This window comes from Verticillium alfalfae, genomic scaffold (assembly GCF_000150825.1).
Source record: "Verticillium alfalfae VaMs.102 supercont1.18 genomic scaffold, whole genome shotgun sequence".
NCBI classification, from domain to species: Eukaryota; Fungi; Ascomycota; class Sordariomycetes; order Glomerellales; family Plectosphaerellaceae; genus Verticillium; species Verticillium alfalfae.
In genome coordinates this window covers 5,227-22,697 of record NW_003315021.1, presented here as the reverse complement: position 1 = coordinate 22,697, position 17,471 = coordinate 5,227, and the positions used below count along the sequence as shown (strand labels likewise).

At 53.6% G+C, this 17,471-nt stretch overlaps 8 protein-coding genes across 8 annotated transcripts in view; 3 read left to right on the top strand and 5 right to left on the bottom strand.

Moving 5' to 3' along the window:
* Nucleotides 1-367, top strand: part of VDBG_10000 (predicted protein) — a gene marked incomplete at both ends in the record, with an annotated part of 1,825 nt that extends 1,458 nt beyond the window's left edge. The window contains one exon of the mRNA XM_002999660.1: nt 320-367. Within this exon, the coding sequence (XP_002999706.1) occupies nt 320-367 (48 nt within the window). The remainder of the gene's footprint in view (nt 1-319) is intronic.
* Nucleotides 368-1,365: 998 nt separating this feature from the next.
* Nucleotides 1,366-2,241, bottom strand: VDBG_09999 (LUC7; the record flags this gene model as incomplete). Its single annotated transcript, XM_002999659.1, has 2 exons — nt 1,366-1,824; nt 1,885-2,241. 2 exons carry the CDS (start codon nt 2,239-2,241, stop codon nt 1,366-1,368), a joined length of 816 nt encoding a protein of 271 aa, XP_002999705.1.
* A 253-nt stretch (nt 2,242-2,494) lies between these two features.
* Nucleotides 2,495-4,410, top strand: VDBG_09998 (GPI transamidase component GPI16; the record flags this gene model as incomplete). The annotated part of the gene is made up of 2 exons (XM_002999658.1): nt 2,495-2,932; nt 2,989-4,410. The coding sequence occupies 2 exons, from the start codon at nt 2,583-2,585 to the stop codon at nt 4,373-4,375; spliced, it is 1,737 nt and encodes a 578-aa protein (XP_002999704.1).
* A 606-nt stretch (nt 4,411-5,016) lies between these two features.
* On the top strand, nt 5,017-8,268 carry VDBG_09997 (conserved hypothetical protein; the record flags this gene model as incomplete). The annotated part of the gene is made up of 7 exons (XM_002999657.1): nt 5,017-5,121; nt 5,407-5,748; nt 5,864-6,018; nt 6,069-6,126; nt 6,289-7,619; nt 7,668-7,880; nt 7,932-8,268. 7 exons carry the CDS (start codon nt 5,017-5,019, stop codon nt 8,266-8,268), a joined length of 2,541 nt encoding a protein of 846 aa, XP_002999703.1.
* A 351-nt stretch (nt 8,269-8,619) lies between these two features.
* On the bottom strand, nt 8,620-11,404 carry VDBG_09996 (transcriptional activator xlnR; the record flags this gene model as incomplete). The annotated part of the gene is made up of 5 exons (XM_002999656.1): nt 8,620-8,763; nt 8,817-9,532; nt 9,644-10,054; nt 10,115-11,154; nt 11,280-11,404. The coding sequence occupies 5 exons, from the start codon at nt 11,402-11,404 to the stop codon at nt 8,620-8,622; spliced, it is 2,436 nt and encodes an 811-aa protein (XP_002999702.1).
* Nucleotides 11,405-11,825: 421 nt separating this feature from the next.
* VDBG_09995 (3-alpha-(or 20-beta)-hydroxysteroid dehydrogenase) lies at nt 11,826-12,666 on the bottom strand (the record flags this gene model as incomplete). The annotated part of the gene is made up of 2 exons (XM_002999655.1): nt 11,826-12,136; nt 12,192-12,666. 2 exons carry the CDS (start codon nt 12,664-12,666, stop codon nt 11,826-11,828), a joined length of 786 nt encoding a protein of 261 aa, XP_002999701.1.
* Nucleotides 12,667-14,013: 1,347 nt separating this feature from the next.
* VDBG_09994 (predicted protein) lies at nt 14,014-16,260 on the bottom strand (the record flags this gene model as incomplete). The annotated part of the gene is made up of 2 exons (XM_002999654.1): nt 14,014-15,120; nt 15,199-16,260. The coding sequence occupies 2 exons, from the start codon at nt 16,258-16,260 to the stop codon at nt 14,014-14,016; spliced, it is 2,169 nt and encodes a 722-aa protein (XP_002999700.1).
* Nucleotides 16,261-16,655: 395 nt separating this feature from the next.
* VDBG_09993 (conserved hypothetical protein) overlaps nt 16,656-17,471 on the bottom strand; it is a gene marked incomplete at both ends in the record, with an annotated part of 2,355 nt that continues 1,539 nt past the window's right edge. The window contains 2 exons of the mRNA XM_002999653.1: nt 16,656-16,826; nt 16,949-17,011. Coding sequence (XP_002999699.1) covers nt 16,656-16,826; nt 16,949-17,011 — 234 coding nt within the window. The remainder of the gene's footprint in view (nt 16,827-16,948; nt 17,012-17,471) is intronic.

Sequence of the window (17,471 nt, the reverse complement as noted above, 5' to 3'; positions counted from 1 at the left end):
ATTCGATGCTAAGCTGGCAGGCAAGGACCAGTAGAGCTTGGCTTGGGACCGAAATACTACCGCTATCGTCGTCAAGATTTCTGCGCCCTGATTAAAAATGCCATCTATCCAAGATTGTTGCGTTTAGATACCTTGGCATCATCGTGAACCCAGGAGTTCAATTCCGATGGAGTTTGCAGCATCAGCTCTCTCCAGTGAGCCATCTGTCAAGGACGGCTCAGGAAGTCTCCCTGAATCCGGGAACTGATGCTCCAGGCTTTTCACTGGCCTGTGAGAGGATATGCTGCCTGCACGATTTATAATTTGTGTCATTCTCAAGCCGCAAAAGAGCGAAGAAGTCAAGTTCAGAGACATGCGCTTTCTGTAAACTGTGCTGGTGATCGTGTACGGCCTCACAAGTACAACAATACGATCGGCCTGGAAGGCAACGAAGTCCAAGGAACGAGGCGATGTGAACCTTTTCGATTTAAGTGGATTGTAAATTAACAGGACTCTACCGCACAATAGATTAGGCTACTGGCCATCATGATATTGTGCGAGCCTTGCATGCGCGTGACAAGACAGCGCAACTCTTATGCTGGCGCCGGGCTAAAGTCATCGGCAAACAACAATACCTTACCTACCACAATGGCAAGCCCAGCGTTAAGACACATGCAATGTACAATGTACTGATGAAGTCCTTGTAGTGTCGCCGACAGAACTGCCTATTCAATACGGAGTCGCTCAAGTCTTGAGATCTCTTGACCTACCATACGCTGCCTCCTGGCAAACGACCGGCTCAGGAAACACGATAATATGTGTCCTTCAGTATTTGTAGGTGCTTTTCGTCAGATGATTTCTCGGGCTCAACAATGGCATGCAAACCTTTCCACCTGACTCGATGGCATCGCTACCTGGCTTCACTAACAGTCCATGATGCTGTCCATTGGGCCTCGGTAAGGGCAAGGAAGTGGCGTAACTTGCCCGGCTTCGATAGTCTTCACAGATGCCGCCGCTAGAGGTAATATCTAGTTCACGGTTCGAGCTGTGAGTGCTCAGAGCATGTGCAATTTACGCTTCACTAGAGCAGTCAGTGGTGAGTCGCGCGCTGAAAGTGAATTGGTATCATTGGGTGTTCTAACCTCATCGCGACGTACGATGACGCCCGCTTCCTCCACGACTGACCAGAAGACAGGCCCCTCCGGAAAGGCTAACCGAGCATGCAGGCATCATCTCAGGCCACTCTTCAGCCTATTGAGGCGTTTCCCTGTTGCCGTGCGGTATCCTCCGATATGTCGTTGTCGTAGTGGTCTTTTTGCGCCCACTCCGCGTTGTCGACGACGGAAAGGCTTCGATGGGACTCAACTTTGTCACCTCGGAGTCGCATTACCAGCCGCCGCGATATCCGCCCCTTCCTCGTCCGCGAAAGCCGCCGCCGCCTCCCCGTGAGCCCCTCGGACCGCCAGAGCCCATGCCGTCGTCTTCCATTGGGGGCGCACGCATACGGCCACGCATCTCTTTAGGAAATGCATCGAATGTTTTCCTCATTTGCGCATATCCCAAGTGCATCTTGCCGTAAAAGTGATCTGCCAGGCGACGGTCGTTGTCGAGACGGCTGAGATAGGCGCCGCAAACGTCGCAGACCTGCAATTTTTGATGACCTGAAGGCCCAGAAGTGTCGGAGAGTTCTTTGAGCTCGCGCTCGCGGTCCAGCTTCGTCTGTTGTGCTTGACGGACACGATAGTATTCGTCCACGGCGCGAGAGACTTCGCCCATCTCGCCCAAGATTTCGACTTCCAAGAGGCCGTTGTTGATGCTGGAGCTAAGCTCCGAAATACCCTTGAGCTGAGAAAGGCGTACTTTTAGCTTATTGAGGCGGTAAAAATGGGCGAAGGGTAATCATACCAGCACGTTTGTTTGCCTGATCTCGTCGGGCGTCTTTTCCAACCTCCTCTGAGCCGCATCTATCCTCCGGTTGCAGTCGTCGATGTACTTTTGTAGATCGCGCATGTAATCGTAGTCGAAGCCATATCTTTGTTTCTCCTTTTCGGTCAAGGCGTCGTACTCGGCCTTCAGGGCCTCCGAATGCACCCGCGGACAAGCGCCTAGGTCTTGCTTCGTGTTTGTGAAGAGATCGTGCGGACAAGTTCCGGCGATGAAGGAGCGGCAAACCTTGGGGTCCGTCATGGAAAGCTGGGCGGCGCGAGTCGCCGCTGAGCCGCCCATGAGCTGCTCGAGCAGCTTCCGTTGTTCGGCGGCCATGCTGCTTGATCGTGTACAGGCGCAGAATGTTATCTCTGGATCGATAAAGTGGCGGGGATCTGTCGGCGGCGCTCACAGGTGTATCGATTGAAGTCGGAGCTTCTCGTGGGATGACCAGGGATGCGGTAGCTTCTGCTGTGAGGATCTGCGGTTTCGCAGAAAAGGATTATCTAATCGAGTTCTGCCGTGTCCCACCGCTTCGTACCTAGCCTACTCGCCCCCTGGTGGGCTGGCAGGGGTCCCGCCTTAACCCAGCGCGCGACTGGACACGATGCTCGACGTCAGGGAGCTGCGGTTCGACAATCCCACCACGATCAACCAACTTTCGCTGGGGATCTAACATGATGCGTCCGCTTCCGGTGCTACTTCTGTCTGCCTTTTCTTACTGCGTCTCTGCAGCAGATTACCATGAACAACTGAATCTTCGACCGCTGCCGCTTTCCGCCCTGCTGGCCAGCTTCAACTTTCGTTCAAACTCGACACTCCACGACTTTGAGTCCCAAAACTTTGGTTACTTTCCCCGGTCGCTCGGGCAAATTCTCCAACATGCTGGCACGAAAGAGCTGCACTTGAGATTCAGCTTGGGACGATGGGACGCCGAGAGTTGGGGCGCTCGACCATGGGAGGGCCAGCGAGAAGGTGGCACAGGTGTTGAGCTATGGGCCTGGCTGGACGCACGTTCAGACGAAGAGTACGAGTATCTACCCAAGACTCGACTTAGCACAATAGCTAACCACGACACCATAGGGCCGACGAGAAGTGGCTGATTCTTACGAACGCACTGTCTGGGCTGTTTTGCGCCTCCCTGAACTTTGTCGATGTCACACGAACTACCCGGCCTGTCATGTCTTTCCGACCAGAGGGCCACCACTCGAACGCCTCCATCCCGAATCTTCGTCTGCTACACGGTGTGCTTCCAAAGGAAGTCGTGTGCACCGAGAATCTGACACCGTTTCTGAAGCTGCTGCCATGCAAAGGCAAGGCTGGTGTGTCGAGCCTGCTTGACGGCCACAAGCTGTTTGACTCTAGCTTTCAGAGCATGGCCATTGATGTTCGCCCATTGTGCCCTGAAATTGGCGAATGCGTGCTGGAGATTGAGCAAACCATCGATATGGTCCTTGACGTCGAGCGCTCCAAGCGTCCGCAGGGGAATCCTATTCCCCGCCCTCCTCCGAGCCAAGATTTAAAGTGCGACTCTTCCAAAACCTACCATGCCGATAACACCTGCTTTCCCATTAGCCATGCCTCGGGCCAAGAATGGCATCTTTCACATATTTTTGGACGGCCCATTACCGGCACGTGTCCGTTGGCCGATCCAGAAAGTGCCCCGGTCTGCATAGAGGTCCCTGAGGCCAGAAGCGTCTACACCTCTGGCGGGGTTTACGAGACAAAAAACCCTAATGGCGTCTCCCGTTGTTTTACGTTCGATGTCAACGGCGACTTCGACATTATACTGCCAGCACTGGACGCCGAAGCGACCGCCGTAGCACCAGCCGAGCTGGTCGACGCGCCCACCCCTCTAATATACGCCGAAAGGTCCTTGATGGGACACGGACAAGAGCGTGGCGGTGTTCAGGCTATCCTGACGAATCCAAGCCCCGACACAGAAGTAGAATTTATCTACATGGAGTCGCTACCTTGGTTTATGAGAGTGTATCTTCACACGCTCGAAACTCGCATCAATGGAAACATCAACCAGCAAGCGTCCATTGTTGAGCAAGTTTTCTACCGCCCAGCCATCGATCGCGCAAGGGGCACTCAGCTGGAGTTGCGCATGCGAATTCCACCTGATTCGACAGTATTCTTGACATACGAATTCGAAAAGACCATTCTTCGCTATACCGAGTACCCGCCAGATGCGAATCGCGGTTTCGACGTTGCCGCAGCTGTCATCACGACTATCAGCCCTCGCATCCAAAGCGTGCGAACCACCACGTTGCTGCTCAACTTGCCAGTACCGGACTTTAGCATGCCTTACAATGTTATCATCTTCACATCGACTGCCATTGCGCTCGCCTTTGGTGGCCTGTACAACATTCTGGTCCGACGGCTCGTTGCCGCCGATGAGGCCCCGAGCCCGCTTGCTCGGGCCAAGTTGGGAAAGCTTCTTGCAAAATTCAGGTCCAGGAAGTGAGTGCGTGTTGACATAAATGTAAAATGATGTTCATCTCTGAGCCCCCGTTGGTGACCTTCACTTCAGTGCCGCTGCCTGAGCGATCGAGATCTGAACCAGCAGACTTGCTTCACTACAGTAGACGTATTGACCCTGGTAGGCGCGGCTTCTCGTACCCGGCGTAGCCCGCTGGTCGAAAGATCTCAAGCATCGACGCCAATTGCACTCAGACTTCGCCTTTGAACAACACACTGCTTACGACTGCTCGTGAATCAGCGCAGTCAGTCCCATGTCGTAAAGCATACTGGGTTCACCACGCCTATCACCTACGGTCCAGTACATACATGCCGTCATCCACAGTCAGGCCACCTGCATGCCGGAAACGTCCAGGGAGCCAATGATTCTACCGCAAAACTTGATCCCATCCCCGTCTCAAGCACAACCTTCGGTCGACCGCGTTTGGACTACAGATTTGGCTGTCGAGCAACAATCAGCAGAAAACTTGTGAAACCACAAGAAGACGTCCTTTTTCCTTCCTGATTGCTTCTGCCCTATGTAGGCCCAGTTGTTCGGTGGACATAAGCGTGCGATGGTTGTCTTGGGTGCAACCCGATGAGCCTGCCCGTTCCCATGTACCACACGGATTCAACCCTGTCCCAACAATGGTGTCCACGGCGGTTACCCGGACAGCTTATAACTCAATGAATTCGGCGTTGCATGGCTTGTCTGACGGTGCAGACCGCCGTTCAGGTGCTGCTGACACAGGCGTAGGCTCAAATAGCGTAATATTAATATTGATGTGGCCCGTCGTTTTTGGCACTTCTATTCAAGCTCTCAGAGGCAGAAGAATGAGGTAACGAATCATGCAACCCGTTCATTTACTACTTGGACTCGTGTTGAGCTCGACGGCGGGTCTTGGGCGACAGACAGATGGCGGATTGGGGACGAGACTTGGCTCATTCGAGACCAATCGATACATCGTCGAGTTCGCCAAGGTGTCTTAATCCTATTGCGATTGCTACACCTTATGCATCAGCTAACATCAATCTCAGGAGTCCGACTTTGATAACGTGAAATCGAGTATCGAGTCTCGAATTGGAAACAAAATCGTCAAGTCGTTCAAAGGAAACATCTTCAAGGGCATCAGTATCGAGACATCAGTCGAGAACGCAGAATCCCTGCACATGAAAAAAAATGTGGCCAATGTCTGGCGATCCAAGACGGTCCAGCTCGATCCTGCTTTAGACAAACAGGACCAACCCGACGATGCAGGCGCAAGCAACTATTCAATCCACCACATGACTGGTGTAGATAGACTCCACGCTGAAGGCATCCGCGGACAAGGCGTTACTGTTGCAATCATCGACACGGGAGTTCAGTACACACACCCTGCGGTAGGCAATCCTCTGAAGTAATTGGGCAGCCTTAATGATAACGCGATGAACAGTTGGGTGGTGGGCTGGGCCGCAAGTACAAAGTGATAGGAGGCTACGACTTTGTGGGCGACAGATGTTTGTATATTCTCTCGATATGAGGCCACTGAGGCTGATTAAGCTTCAAGGGTATCCACGCGGACCCTTTGAGAAGGAACCAGATGATGACCCGTTTGATATCGACGGACACGGCACGCATGTCGCGGGGATCATCGCCGGCTTGACCGAAAAGTACACCCGGCCTGTTCTAAGAACTCTCCTCGCAGCTAACTCTTCTTGAGCTGGGCAGGAGTCGCACCAGACGCTACGCTGAAGAGCTACAAAGTCTTTGGGGGCAGTGTAAGCGGTTTCAACCTCTCTCGCCGGCTTCATCCAATAACGATGTCAGGGAGGGACAGACGAGGAAACTCTGATAGACGCATTCATCAGGGCTCATGAGGATGGAGTAGGCTCTGGCCCCTAGAGTTCTTCCTTCTAGAAACATGGCTGACGCCAATCAAGGCCGACATCATCACAGCAAGTATTGGCGGCCCCGGCGGATGGTCGAGCAGTGCCTGGTCCACGGTTGCGTCTCGTATCGTTGATGCTGGCACCATGGTAACCATCTCTGCCGGCAACAGCGGTGAGCTCGGCCCATTTTTTGGAAGCAGTGGCTCATCTGGAAAGTTTGTGCTCGCCGTGGCGTCGGTCGAAGCAGATACCTATCCTGCGATACCATTTGAGGCCACTTATATCCGTCCCGGCTCAAATGATTCGAACACAACGACATTTGCCTACCTGCCAGACTACGAGCCTTTTCCTCCAACGGTTCGAGACCTTCCTATGTTTGCGCTATCACTCAACGCAAGTGATGTTCTAGTAGGCTGCGAGTCTTTGCCGGCCAATACGCGGAACCTCAGTAATTATGTCGTACTTCTGCCTTTTCTGCCTCTGAGTGTGAATACGAACTGCAGTTCATATGCAAAACAGCGCAATGTCGCTCGCTTTGGTGCTCGATATATCCTTTTTTTCAGCCCACAGGGCGCATCGCTACAACAGCCAGGGACCGGGAGCGACCTCACTGGCGTCGGTATTCTCGATTATGAAACGGCAGAATTCTTCCTCAAGGCGCATAGAACTGGAAATCGGGTGTTGCTTAACTTCTCTGCCGAGTCGAAAGCCAACTATGTCGGCATCAGCAATGCTGGCGGAGGGGTTGCGAGCTACTTTACGTCACAAGCTGCGCTATACAACCTCGAGATCAAGCCCGATGTTGCGGCCCCTGGAGGCAACATCTTCAGCTCGTACCTTGACAATACATACACAGTGCTCAGCGGTACATCAATGGCGTGTCCATATGTGGCTGGAGTTGCGGCCTTGTACATCAGTCAACATGGAGGTAAAGGCATCCACGGTGTCCGCTTCGCCAAGGATCTCGCCATGCGAATCATGTCAAGCGGCCGCGCAGTGCGGTGGCACGATGGCCAGTCAGACAAAGATTATGGATTCTGGGCGCCTGTAACCCAAGTTGGCACTGGCATCGTCGACGCCTACAAGGTTGTCCACTATGAAACGTCCCTGGGATGGTCAAAATTTGCACTCAATGACACGCAGAACCACAGACAACATCAACAGGTCGCCATCAAGAATAACGGGACTAGCCGTGTTCGATACAGGTTCGAGGTGCAAGACTCTGGCGGCCACGACGTCCTGGACAGCAGCGATCCTCCCTTGGTGCAGTTGGGCCCGATTCCGCACGGCGAGACATCCTTCCTCCCCTTTAAAATGACGCCTGATGTGCTGTTACCGTCGGATGAGTTCTGGGTCAATCCTGGGTCAACCAAAAACGCAGAGTACGCAATGCAGCCGGTTACAAAGGCCTCATGCTGACAAGCGTCTAGATTCATCTTTGACTATCCCGACGGGTTCGATGATGATAAGTTGCCTGTGTACAGCGGCAAGATCCTCATATACGGCACGAATGCTGAAGAACTTTCCGTACCTTTTATGGGCGTGGCGGGGAGCATACGGACTACCTTTGCCAGTGTCTTTTACCCCAACTATCCCCGGTCCTCTTCAACTGCGAACGATATTCCCATTGAGGAGAAGCCCACGTGAGTCTGTTTGCACGTGTGGAGACCAGAGACTTACTCGAATCATGCTAGCTACACATTTGACCTTTCATTGGAAGCTCAAGACTTCCCAAAGATCGTTTGCGGCTTCCGCTGGGGTGTGCGTCACCTACGGTGGGATATCTTTGAAGCAGGTTGGGAAGACAGCCGCTGGTTCTATCCGCCGGAAGCGGGCAAGAACGGGTATGTTGGTGCAGCAACTTCATGGGCCGGTGCGGACTACGCCTACGTCTTCAACACAAGTAAGGACGATGAGATGGATCTGGTAGCGTTTCCAGTCTTTGATCTGGCTCGGGACATTCCATATGAGTATTGGTGGCTTGGCCGTCTGGCTAACGGCCAATTGATCGAACCAGGAAATTACACGTGAGTAGGTGACCTTTGATGTGGCCATCGGAGAGAGAAACTGATGCATAGCAGATTTCGCTTCGCGGCCCTGACGCCGTTCGGATCACCGGAAAATGCTCATGACTGGGATGTCTTTGATGTACCCGAAATTCAGGTCGTCAATCAGGCCAGCCAGAGTGCAGTCTAAAATCGAGGAGAGGGCGTGGGGTGCCGATACAATGCCTGTATTCTCGCGGTTTGATACAGCAACATTCGACGCGGTCTGCCCCGGTCAATGGTCTCGTATGATCGACAAGTTCAATGACTTGAAAGAGTTTGTCCGTCTCGGCCTTGAGCCGGCAGACTGAGATGTTGGCAGTGACACTTCGTCTCATCAGATTCCCAGTCCCTTGGCTCCTTTGGTCCATCTGTACAGTGAGAGTACTCTCCTCCGCGCCAGCTTGTGCTCCTCCCAGCCTTTGGGACTGGAGCCTCGTACACTATACAGCGTGGATCGTACGACTCGTCGAAAATTCCGCTGTACAATTCAATTAGATGTGTCAAGTGATGTGGTAAAAGTAACTGACGCACCTGAAACTCTGTGCTCAAGGTCACAACGCAGACCTCGTGGGCTCTGATGATGGTCTCGCATGCCTGCTCGACGCTCTGATTGGGTCCGAGCTGAGGCATCCGGTCGGCAAATAGCAACAGGATGAAGCTACCGTGCAGTAGATATATACCGAAGAGGTACGGCATAAAAGTCAGTTCTGGATCAAACTTGAGAATATCGGACACGGCCTCGGAAGCGGCAATGGCATGCGATGCGCACTCGGCAAAGCGCGACGTCGTGATCCAGTCATCCTCATTGTCCAGCATGCTAATGGCGTCCCACTTGCCGTGCAACAAGACGTGCATGACATGGAGAATATGCGTACTGTATGCGACCACAAGACGCACATCAGATCGATCGTCATGCGTATCGTGACTCCGACTTGGTGGTGGTGGTGCTTGATGACTGTTGTCTGGCAGGCCGGTCACCAGATTGCTGATGAGCATCGGTGTGTCAGGATTTCCGTATGCTGAGTGTCGCACATCAGCCTCGTGCGCAAGCCTGGCAAGACTCTCCTCGCACTCGCATATCATGTTGCCAATGACAGAGACGGCGATACTGTTGTCCAGGCTCCCAAGGCGAGGATGGTGCTTGCTATGGTGGACTTCGATGATGTCGCCGAGGATGACCATCAGCGGGAGGAAGTATTCAAAGAAACTGGAACCAGATATCGTGCTCAGGGGGCCTATCGTCCTGGCTGGCGGTCCGAGAAGGAGCACTTCATCTAGCGTCTCCCAAACGCTCTCCGCCAATGGAGCTAATGCTCTGTTAGGAGCCGACAGCTGGCCTCAACCCGGGGTAGACATACCATAAACTTCACAACTCGAATCCGGAATTTGGAGGACTCGATTGAACGACAGCGCAAGATGTCGGTCGAGCGAATAAAGCAACCAAAAGACTCGTCTCTTCTCTTCCTCAGCCTCAACTGTAGCCAGAAGCAGCTGACCTTTGTGCTTTCGTGGGGGAGAGGACAGTCCGGACAGTGATGAGTCCTCATCCAGTCGGTTCAAACGCAGTGACAGCGCAAGCCTGGCTGCTTTGCTCCACCATTTGAGACAGTCCGACTTGAAGTCGCCTCCGGACACCCCAATGCAGAGGAGGATGAATGTGAGCACATCATCAATGGCACCGGCCGGCTCATTGCTCTCCGTGGTGCTTGGGAGATTGGAGTTGTAGGGGTACTGCTCGGGTACCTGTTCATTCTCTATGCGCAGTCCCCCTATACATGGTAAGTACTATACTTCAGCACCTGTCAACACCTGCCAGTGTGGCTGCTTACCGTGTATTCTTCGCCATCTGTCAGGGTCTCGGTCAGTAATGAGAAATGTGGCGAGTTCGTATAGCGCGTTTGTGACTCGTGATCTCGATCCCGGAACAAGAAGCAGAGATATGTCGGCAGTCTGAGCGCAGCACCAAAGAATTGTGGCCAGAAGCGCCGGCGACATGGGTCGCGGATTTGTTGGATGAAGCAGCGATTTCTTCCGGAATATTCGTGTCAAGATGTATGGCGAGGCGCAGCGAAATAACGAGCTTCCGGGATCCACGAGATAGACATCAAAGAGATCACAAGCCACAGACGCAGGCAAGACATCGCCAAGATAGGGGAGAAGAGGGTCGAGACAGCGGTAGCGACAGTCGGCAGCCGAGACACCATACTGTGAGCCTCTTTGCTGACCGCCGCCCTGAGAGCCATCCGACGGTATCGGGCTGAAGGGTCCGAATCCGTGCGGCCTGACGATTGTGCTGAATGATGCTCTTGCGCGCTGCTGTTGCGGATGCGGCTTTGTCGAGGCGTGTGGATCGTGCAATGGATTGAGGTTTGCAGGGGACGGGTGACCATCGCTGGGCTCCGACACAACAGCGTCACCCAGCCTCGGATGATTTGTGTGTCTCATACCAGCCGCGTAGCCTTCGTTGGCATACATGGCATATGGCGGGGAGATGGCTTGTTGAGGCAAGTAGCCCCCATTGGCCGTGTCCACCCCAACATGAGCGTGTGTCTCTGGAACGGCAAGATTCTGCTGCGGCTCGGCCACCTGTCGCCGCTGATCGAAGGCGCCTGACGGAGGCTCCGATTCGGCGGCAGGCGAGCTCGCTGGATGCTGATCCGGGTACGAGGTCTCATTAGTGGACGATTCGCAGTTGGAAAGACTCCTGGGTGCTGTTTCGTTGCGGGGGGCGCGACCGCGTTTCTTGATTTGGCGGTCATAGTTACAAGCGTAACCCGTAATCTGTGATGGACAGGGGTTAGCCGAAGATGCCTCGGGTTTTACTCTCTTGGCTAGTGCCACAGGCAGAGACTTGCCTTGACAACGTCGACTGCGTGGCCATGTCAGTCAATGTTGAACAATAACCCTCGAATGGATGCTGGGGCAAAAGGCTTGAGAGCCAGCCGTCTTTCACCTACCACGGATACTGGCCGTCGCAGCGGGTCCGAGACGTACTGCACTTGTTCGCATGCGACCCGCGTCCTCTTCCTAGGCCTTGCATACTCCGCGTCCGCCCCATCCTGGCTCCCCCGACCATTCGTCTCGGGCTCGGGAGACGGTTGGCTGCGAATATCCTCCATCGCCCACCTTGAACAGAGGAGTTGACAGCTGTCGTGTTGTTGGCGTTTTGGTACTCCGGGTGCTGTGAAATTTGCCCGGCCAGAGAGTGGTTCCAGCTGCGACTGAGCTGTGCGGCGACGCGTGCAATCGAGGGAGATGCTGAGAACGGGAACTGCGAAGTGAAAAAAAAAAGCCCGACGGGTATTTTATGTTCATTCACCACCTGAGCTGACTCTTTCCCCGCGAACCCCGCACTACTAGCGCTTTCCAGGTACCTAGCTCAGGGGCGTCCAGCGCCTGGAGCCCCCCACATCGCTCGCCTCAATAAGACAAACTCTCTCTTGGCCATCACTGTTTGCAGAATCAATCATTCATCCTCCCACACGCCAAACAGAGCTCCCATGTAATGTGGGCATCGCCGCCACCTTGCCCCACCCCCGATCAGATCCAAGCGCCATCTACTGTGTAGACCGCACCGCTCACAAACGAACTGTCGGGCCCCAGCAGGAAGCAAATGACATTGGCCGTCTCTTCGACGGTCCCAAACCGCCGGAACGCAGTGGGCTCATCAAACGGAGCGTCCTTCGCGCGTCCACTGTGGTCCCATTCCTTCTGCATCAGTGGCGTGTAGACCGAACCTGGCGCGACGCTGTTGACCCTGATCTCGCGGTCTCCGTTCTCCAGAGCCGCCGCCTTGGTCAGACCAATGACGGCGTGCTTGCTGGCATCGTACGCCGAGTGTTTCGCAAAGCCTATCAAGCTGTCAGTCAGAGTGCGTGCCTCAGCATCTGCCGGATTGCGCCAAACCCTTGAGACCATGGATGGATGATATGTTGACGATGGACCCCTTGTCTGCGATGCTGCGTAATTGCGCGCGCATGCAGTACATGGTGCCCGTGAGGTTCACGGCAATGATTCTATCCCACTCGCCATCCTCCATGTCGGTCACTGCGGTGGTGCCGTGAACCTTGCCAATGACGCCGGCCACGTTCGCGGCGCCATCAAGACGGCCATGTTCCCGGATGATGGTGTCGATCCAAAAGTCTACCTCGGATCTTCTCGACACATCAACCTTTGACACCATGAACGGCACCTGGAGAGGCGTGAAGTGGGCCTCAGCTGCTTTCATGGCCTCTGAGTCAATGTCGGCGATGCAGACGGCCGCCCCCCTCATCGAAAGAAGCTTGGCTGTCGCAAGGCCAATACCGCTGGCACCGCCTGTGACGGCATAGACCTTGCCGTGAAGGGGCAGATGGTCATAGGTGAGACGTGTCGCCGGCATGGCGCAGGATTGACGGTGAGTTGGCAAGGTTGACGTTGAGGATCCTCGAGCAACACCTCGGCGTGTGTAGTGCAATAATCAACAATCAAGTGCGGGAGGATGTCCAGATGCAAGAGAATTTTCAGAATTACAACTTGCAATGACTGCGACTATACTAAATAATACTGACAGGTTCTCGTCCGGCCCTCTGATCCGAAACCCGGCCGTCGGCTCTTACATGGCTCCTGGAACTCACCCGTCGGGAAATTCTGCACTGAACGGAGACAAGCTGGGGTAGGGCAGCGGACCACTGGCCGAGACTTCGTCAGCCCCTGCACCCTTAGCCTTTACTTGCATGTGCCTCGTTGAAGACCAGCGACGACAGTAGGATCATTGCCCTAGACTAAGATTTTGGTCGGTCGGTCTTCCCTAAATCTACTCGCGACCTGGGCTTAACCCTCTCCTCTTAACCTGTATACCTAGACAATAGGCACTCTCCTTCCTGTCTCGCTGACAGCGCAGCTATCGATGGCACATCGGCGCTGCTCTCGACGACGGCACTGCTCTCGACGACGGCACTGCTCTCGAGGACTCATGTCGGCACAATACACAAACTGACAACATAGGTATCTAAGAAAGAGCAACCTGGACTCGCCCACGCCGAGAAAGGCGTGTACAACCCCGACCTAGCTCTCATCGAGGCCGCACGCCAGACGAGTGACGAAGAAGCCAACCTGTCTTGCAAGGAGCTCTTCGACGATTGTAATTTGGCACTGCTCTCGAAGATTGCCTGCTCTCGACTATAGTCTTACTATCCAAATTTCACTATCTACTCTACCCTTCATGAAAATGTCCTCCTCGGATGGAAGCTGGCTAAGAGACTGAATAATGCATGATGTCGAGTATTGTATGGTCTGTGAATACTCGAAAGTATAGTTGTAGCGAGGCCCTACTGCACATTGAGGCTCATAAAGGCTCAGAGAGTTTCACGAAGTCAAGTCGAATCAAGTATGTGATGATAGTCTCAGCTAGATCTCATTGAACCCCATATCCATTCCCATGCCAAGCCAAGCTCCATCAGACGATTCCTCGCTACCTCTCAAATAGCCGTTATATATCGAAAACTCCCATACTGGTCAATAAGTCCTCATCGGTCTCGCAAAAGTCGCCAACGAAGTCAACGGATGAGTTAGCTCTCTCGAAAACGGTGTTGACCATATTCCGACGAGAGAACTGGTGGGTGGTCCATGTGCTGTTCACCATATTCTCCTCTGACGATCTGTCGGTATTCGAATCACAGTCGTTGTCGGATTGTGGTGCATCATTGGCTGCCTCGAGGCAGGCGTTGAAGTTCTCCAAAGAATTGGCCTAATCGATGCATGGCGAAGGCTCTGCAGCGTCCTCAGTCTCCTCCATCTGAGATCGGCGATGATTCTTTTCGACACTGGCAGTTGTCTCCTCGAGCTGAGTCTTCAAACGTTCGACTTCTTGAGTCAGGTTTGCGTTGTTCTGCTCGAGCATGTTGACCTTTGCAATGGATTCATTCAATCGGCGATCAAAGTCTTCGAGGTCCTTGGTCTGCATGGCTTCGTATTGATCAAGCTTCTTGTCGAAATGACGTTCCATTTGCTGGAGCTGCTCATCATGGCTGCTAATCTTGTCTGACATGTCCTTGTTTATACGAGTCACTTTGCCGAGTTTAGCAGCGTATATCGTGGCTTGCTTCTTCAGGCTACCGAGCGAATCGTTGATACCTGTGTGCTGGGTCTGCATTTTGGCGTTGGTCGACTCAGCAGCCTCCTTCTGATCAACCAACGACGTGCTGAGCTCGGCAACCGTGAGCTTGATGGCCTTGATTTCCCGGTCGAATGCCTCGTCGGCGACAACGTTGTCCTCGGCAGGAGCGGGTCTTTTCCTGTTACCAAGCAAATTGCCATGGCCAGACTGGGGATCGATGGCAGGCTGGGGTACATTGATCGCACTCACAACGCTGGATACCTGGCTATCGTCGTGGGCTTGGGATTGGCTTTCAGTATGGGCCGGTTCGGCACTCGAAACCCTGTTTTGTTGAGACGACTCGAGTAGAGCTGCGTAAGATGACCGTAGACCGGAGTGACTGAGGCGGTACGTTCGTTCTTTAGCGTCATTTACAGCGTCGACATAGCTGATACTAGCCTCCGATCGAATGGCGTCGGCTTGATGACGCTCATCGTTTTTCATGTGTAGGCGGATCAACTTGAGCTCGCGAGGGAGTCTGAACCGGAATTTATCGATGTGTTGCGGCAACAGATGGACACTGTGGTTCCAGCCGGTTCGATCGCGGTCCTTGTATCGAGCTCCAACCTTGAGAAATTGATCAAGAACCCGGCAAACGGGGACGGGGATCGTCTCGTCGTCGATGTCGAGCCGGTGGCAGGAGCCCGCCCATTTCGCCCAGTCATACTCGTCAGTCCGTCGACGATCGAGGTTTGACAGCTCGTATCTGACAGTGGCAGTTCATCTGGTCGATATCTATATGCCTGCGCGATCAGGATCTTTCCAGGAGGCACGAACACCTTTGAGACCGCAGGCATTGACCCACTGGATCTTGTCTGACATGACCAGACAGTGTGCGGCCCATAGCTGAGCCACCCGGCTCTCGTGGTAGACACCGGACAAGACTCCGAGAGGGTCGAGGGCCGGATTGTTGAGCTCGATAACATCACGGAGCATGGCAATGGCGCTGCGGATGACGGGGTGCTGAAAGGGGTGGTGAGCCGAGGGCACGCTGAGCACCCAGCGGACTGCCAGAGCCCAAAAATGATTGTTGCTCAGAGTTGTTCCACCAACGGGCGGACGCACCTCGAGAGACATTTTGATAATGCGATCTCGGTTGACCTTCATCGCCTTTGGCCAAAGAAAGACCCGAATGTAAATCTCGTAGCCGCCAGCTTTCATCCAGCCCAAATCGTGCGAGGAGCCCGCGGTCACCATCATGGCCGCCTCGGCAGCAAGGTACGCGGTCAGAGGAATCTCTCCGTCGTCGCTATCGCGCAGTCGTCGGAACGCGGCGTTGCTGCTCAGCTGAGGTGGTCGAGCAGAGAAGACGAGTCGCTCGAATACTCGATCGATCCTGATGACCATATCGGCGTCGAAGGGTTGGCCGCTCTCGTTTCGAAGATCAGAGCGGATGCTGAGCTTAGTCGTCTTGAGCGACTTCTTGTCCCAAGTCTTCGAGAGGGCACCTTTTCGACCAAGCTTCATGTCGCCAACAAGATCGTCTTCGACGGAGAAGTATTCGGCAGCCCGGGCTTTCAATACATCTTCATAAGGCCCGTCGTATCTTTTACGCCAGGTTTGGATGCTCTGGGCTATTCTGATAGGCCTGTTGAGCCCAACGGGCATGACCGTCTTGTACTCGGAGGCTTTTGGCATGCTGAGAGTGGAAAGGTTAGCAGACGACGACAAGGGGGAGTATAAGAATGATAGGGTACTCGGATATCGAGTGGAGAGAACCAGAAATCGAAGCATAGACAGGGAGGGATGAGAGTGAGAGATGGGCAGCGAGGTTGACAACAAGATGGGCAGTGGAATAGACAGCGAAAAATGGAAGGCCGAGAGCGACATGGCGAGCATGCTTCTCGTAAACCACTGTAAAATACCTGGGCTATGGTTGCAATGGTTCGTCTGCGCTGTGGGAGTTCTCTGCGCCGACGTGGCTTGAGTTTTGAGGTTGGAGAAATGAGAAGAAGGAAAGGTTTGGAGCAGGGAAAATATATTGGGGAAACATATAGTGCAGGAAGCAGCAGAGTGAATGAAGAATTCATTGATGAGTGTAGAGAACAGATGAAACGGCCAGGATGTGGCATAAATGGAATATATTGGAGGGATTTAGAAGCTTTTTAGGCGAAAAACGGCAGGAGTGGAAACACTTATGATGGAAAGGGCGGCTTGAGACGGGTCTATATGATACTATACGCAGTTTGCTGCTATGAATGTCGACGTCGGTAAGCAGCATGATCAGCTAGCCGCTACAAGACAGCTGGCTCGGGCTGGTGCAACCCGGCGTCGATGAACACGATGCTAGGCTTTTGGCTGTATAGGCCGGGCTTGAGAGCTATAAAACGCGACTCGCCCAGGGCCACGCCGGGGTTGATAGACAAGACCAGGAAATCAAAGCCTTGCAAGCCTGACTTCAGCGCCTAAGTAACGTCAGTTTCTGACTCAACTTACACGATACCTCATAGGTCTCTTTACAACGAAGAAGCTGGCTCTGTCCACCGTAATGGTCAGGGCCTCGTGGACTCTGATCGGTCCGGCTTACCCTCTGTTCTACGTCTTCTTGCGGTGAGTAGCCAGATTCGGTGGACAAACATCGCTGGTAAACCTAGGTCAATCATTGCCAATCAGCTGCCTGAGCAAGAGGAATCCGACTACATAACTTGGCGCAACTACACGCTGGCCAATGTATCTGGTATCATGGGGCCGCTCATTGCTGGTGTTCTCGCCAACAGTAATTTACTCGGTCGCAAGTATACTATGGTAATCGGAGCACTCCTAACCATGGCGTTATTCTGTGGGTACATCACTTTTATGATTACTGTCCAGAATGTTGTCTTCAGCTGCGTCATAGGTTCGTCGTCAGCTAATTGTTCTCAAACCTTCACCAAGACCGATCCAACATGCTGCATCGATATCTACCACAGAACACTCTACGCGTACACAGCCGAAATCTTCCCGTCTGCTCACCGCGCCACTGGTACTGGCATTGCTGTCGGGCTTAATAGTATCATGTTTATGATTTCGGCCGTCATAGCAGCAGAGGGCGGCACTGACACCGCTGTCGA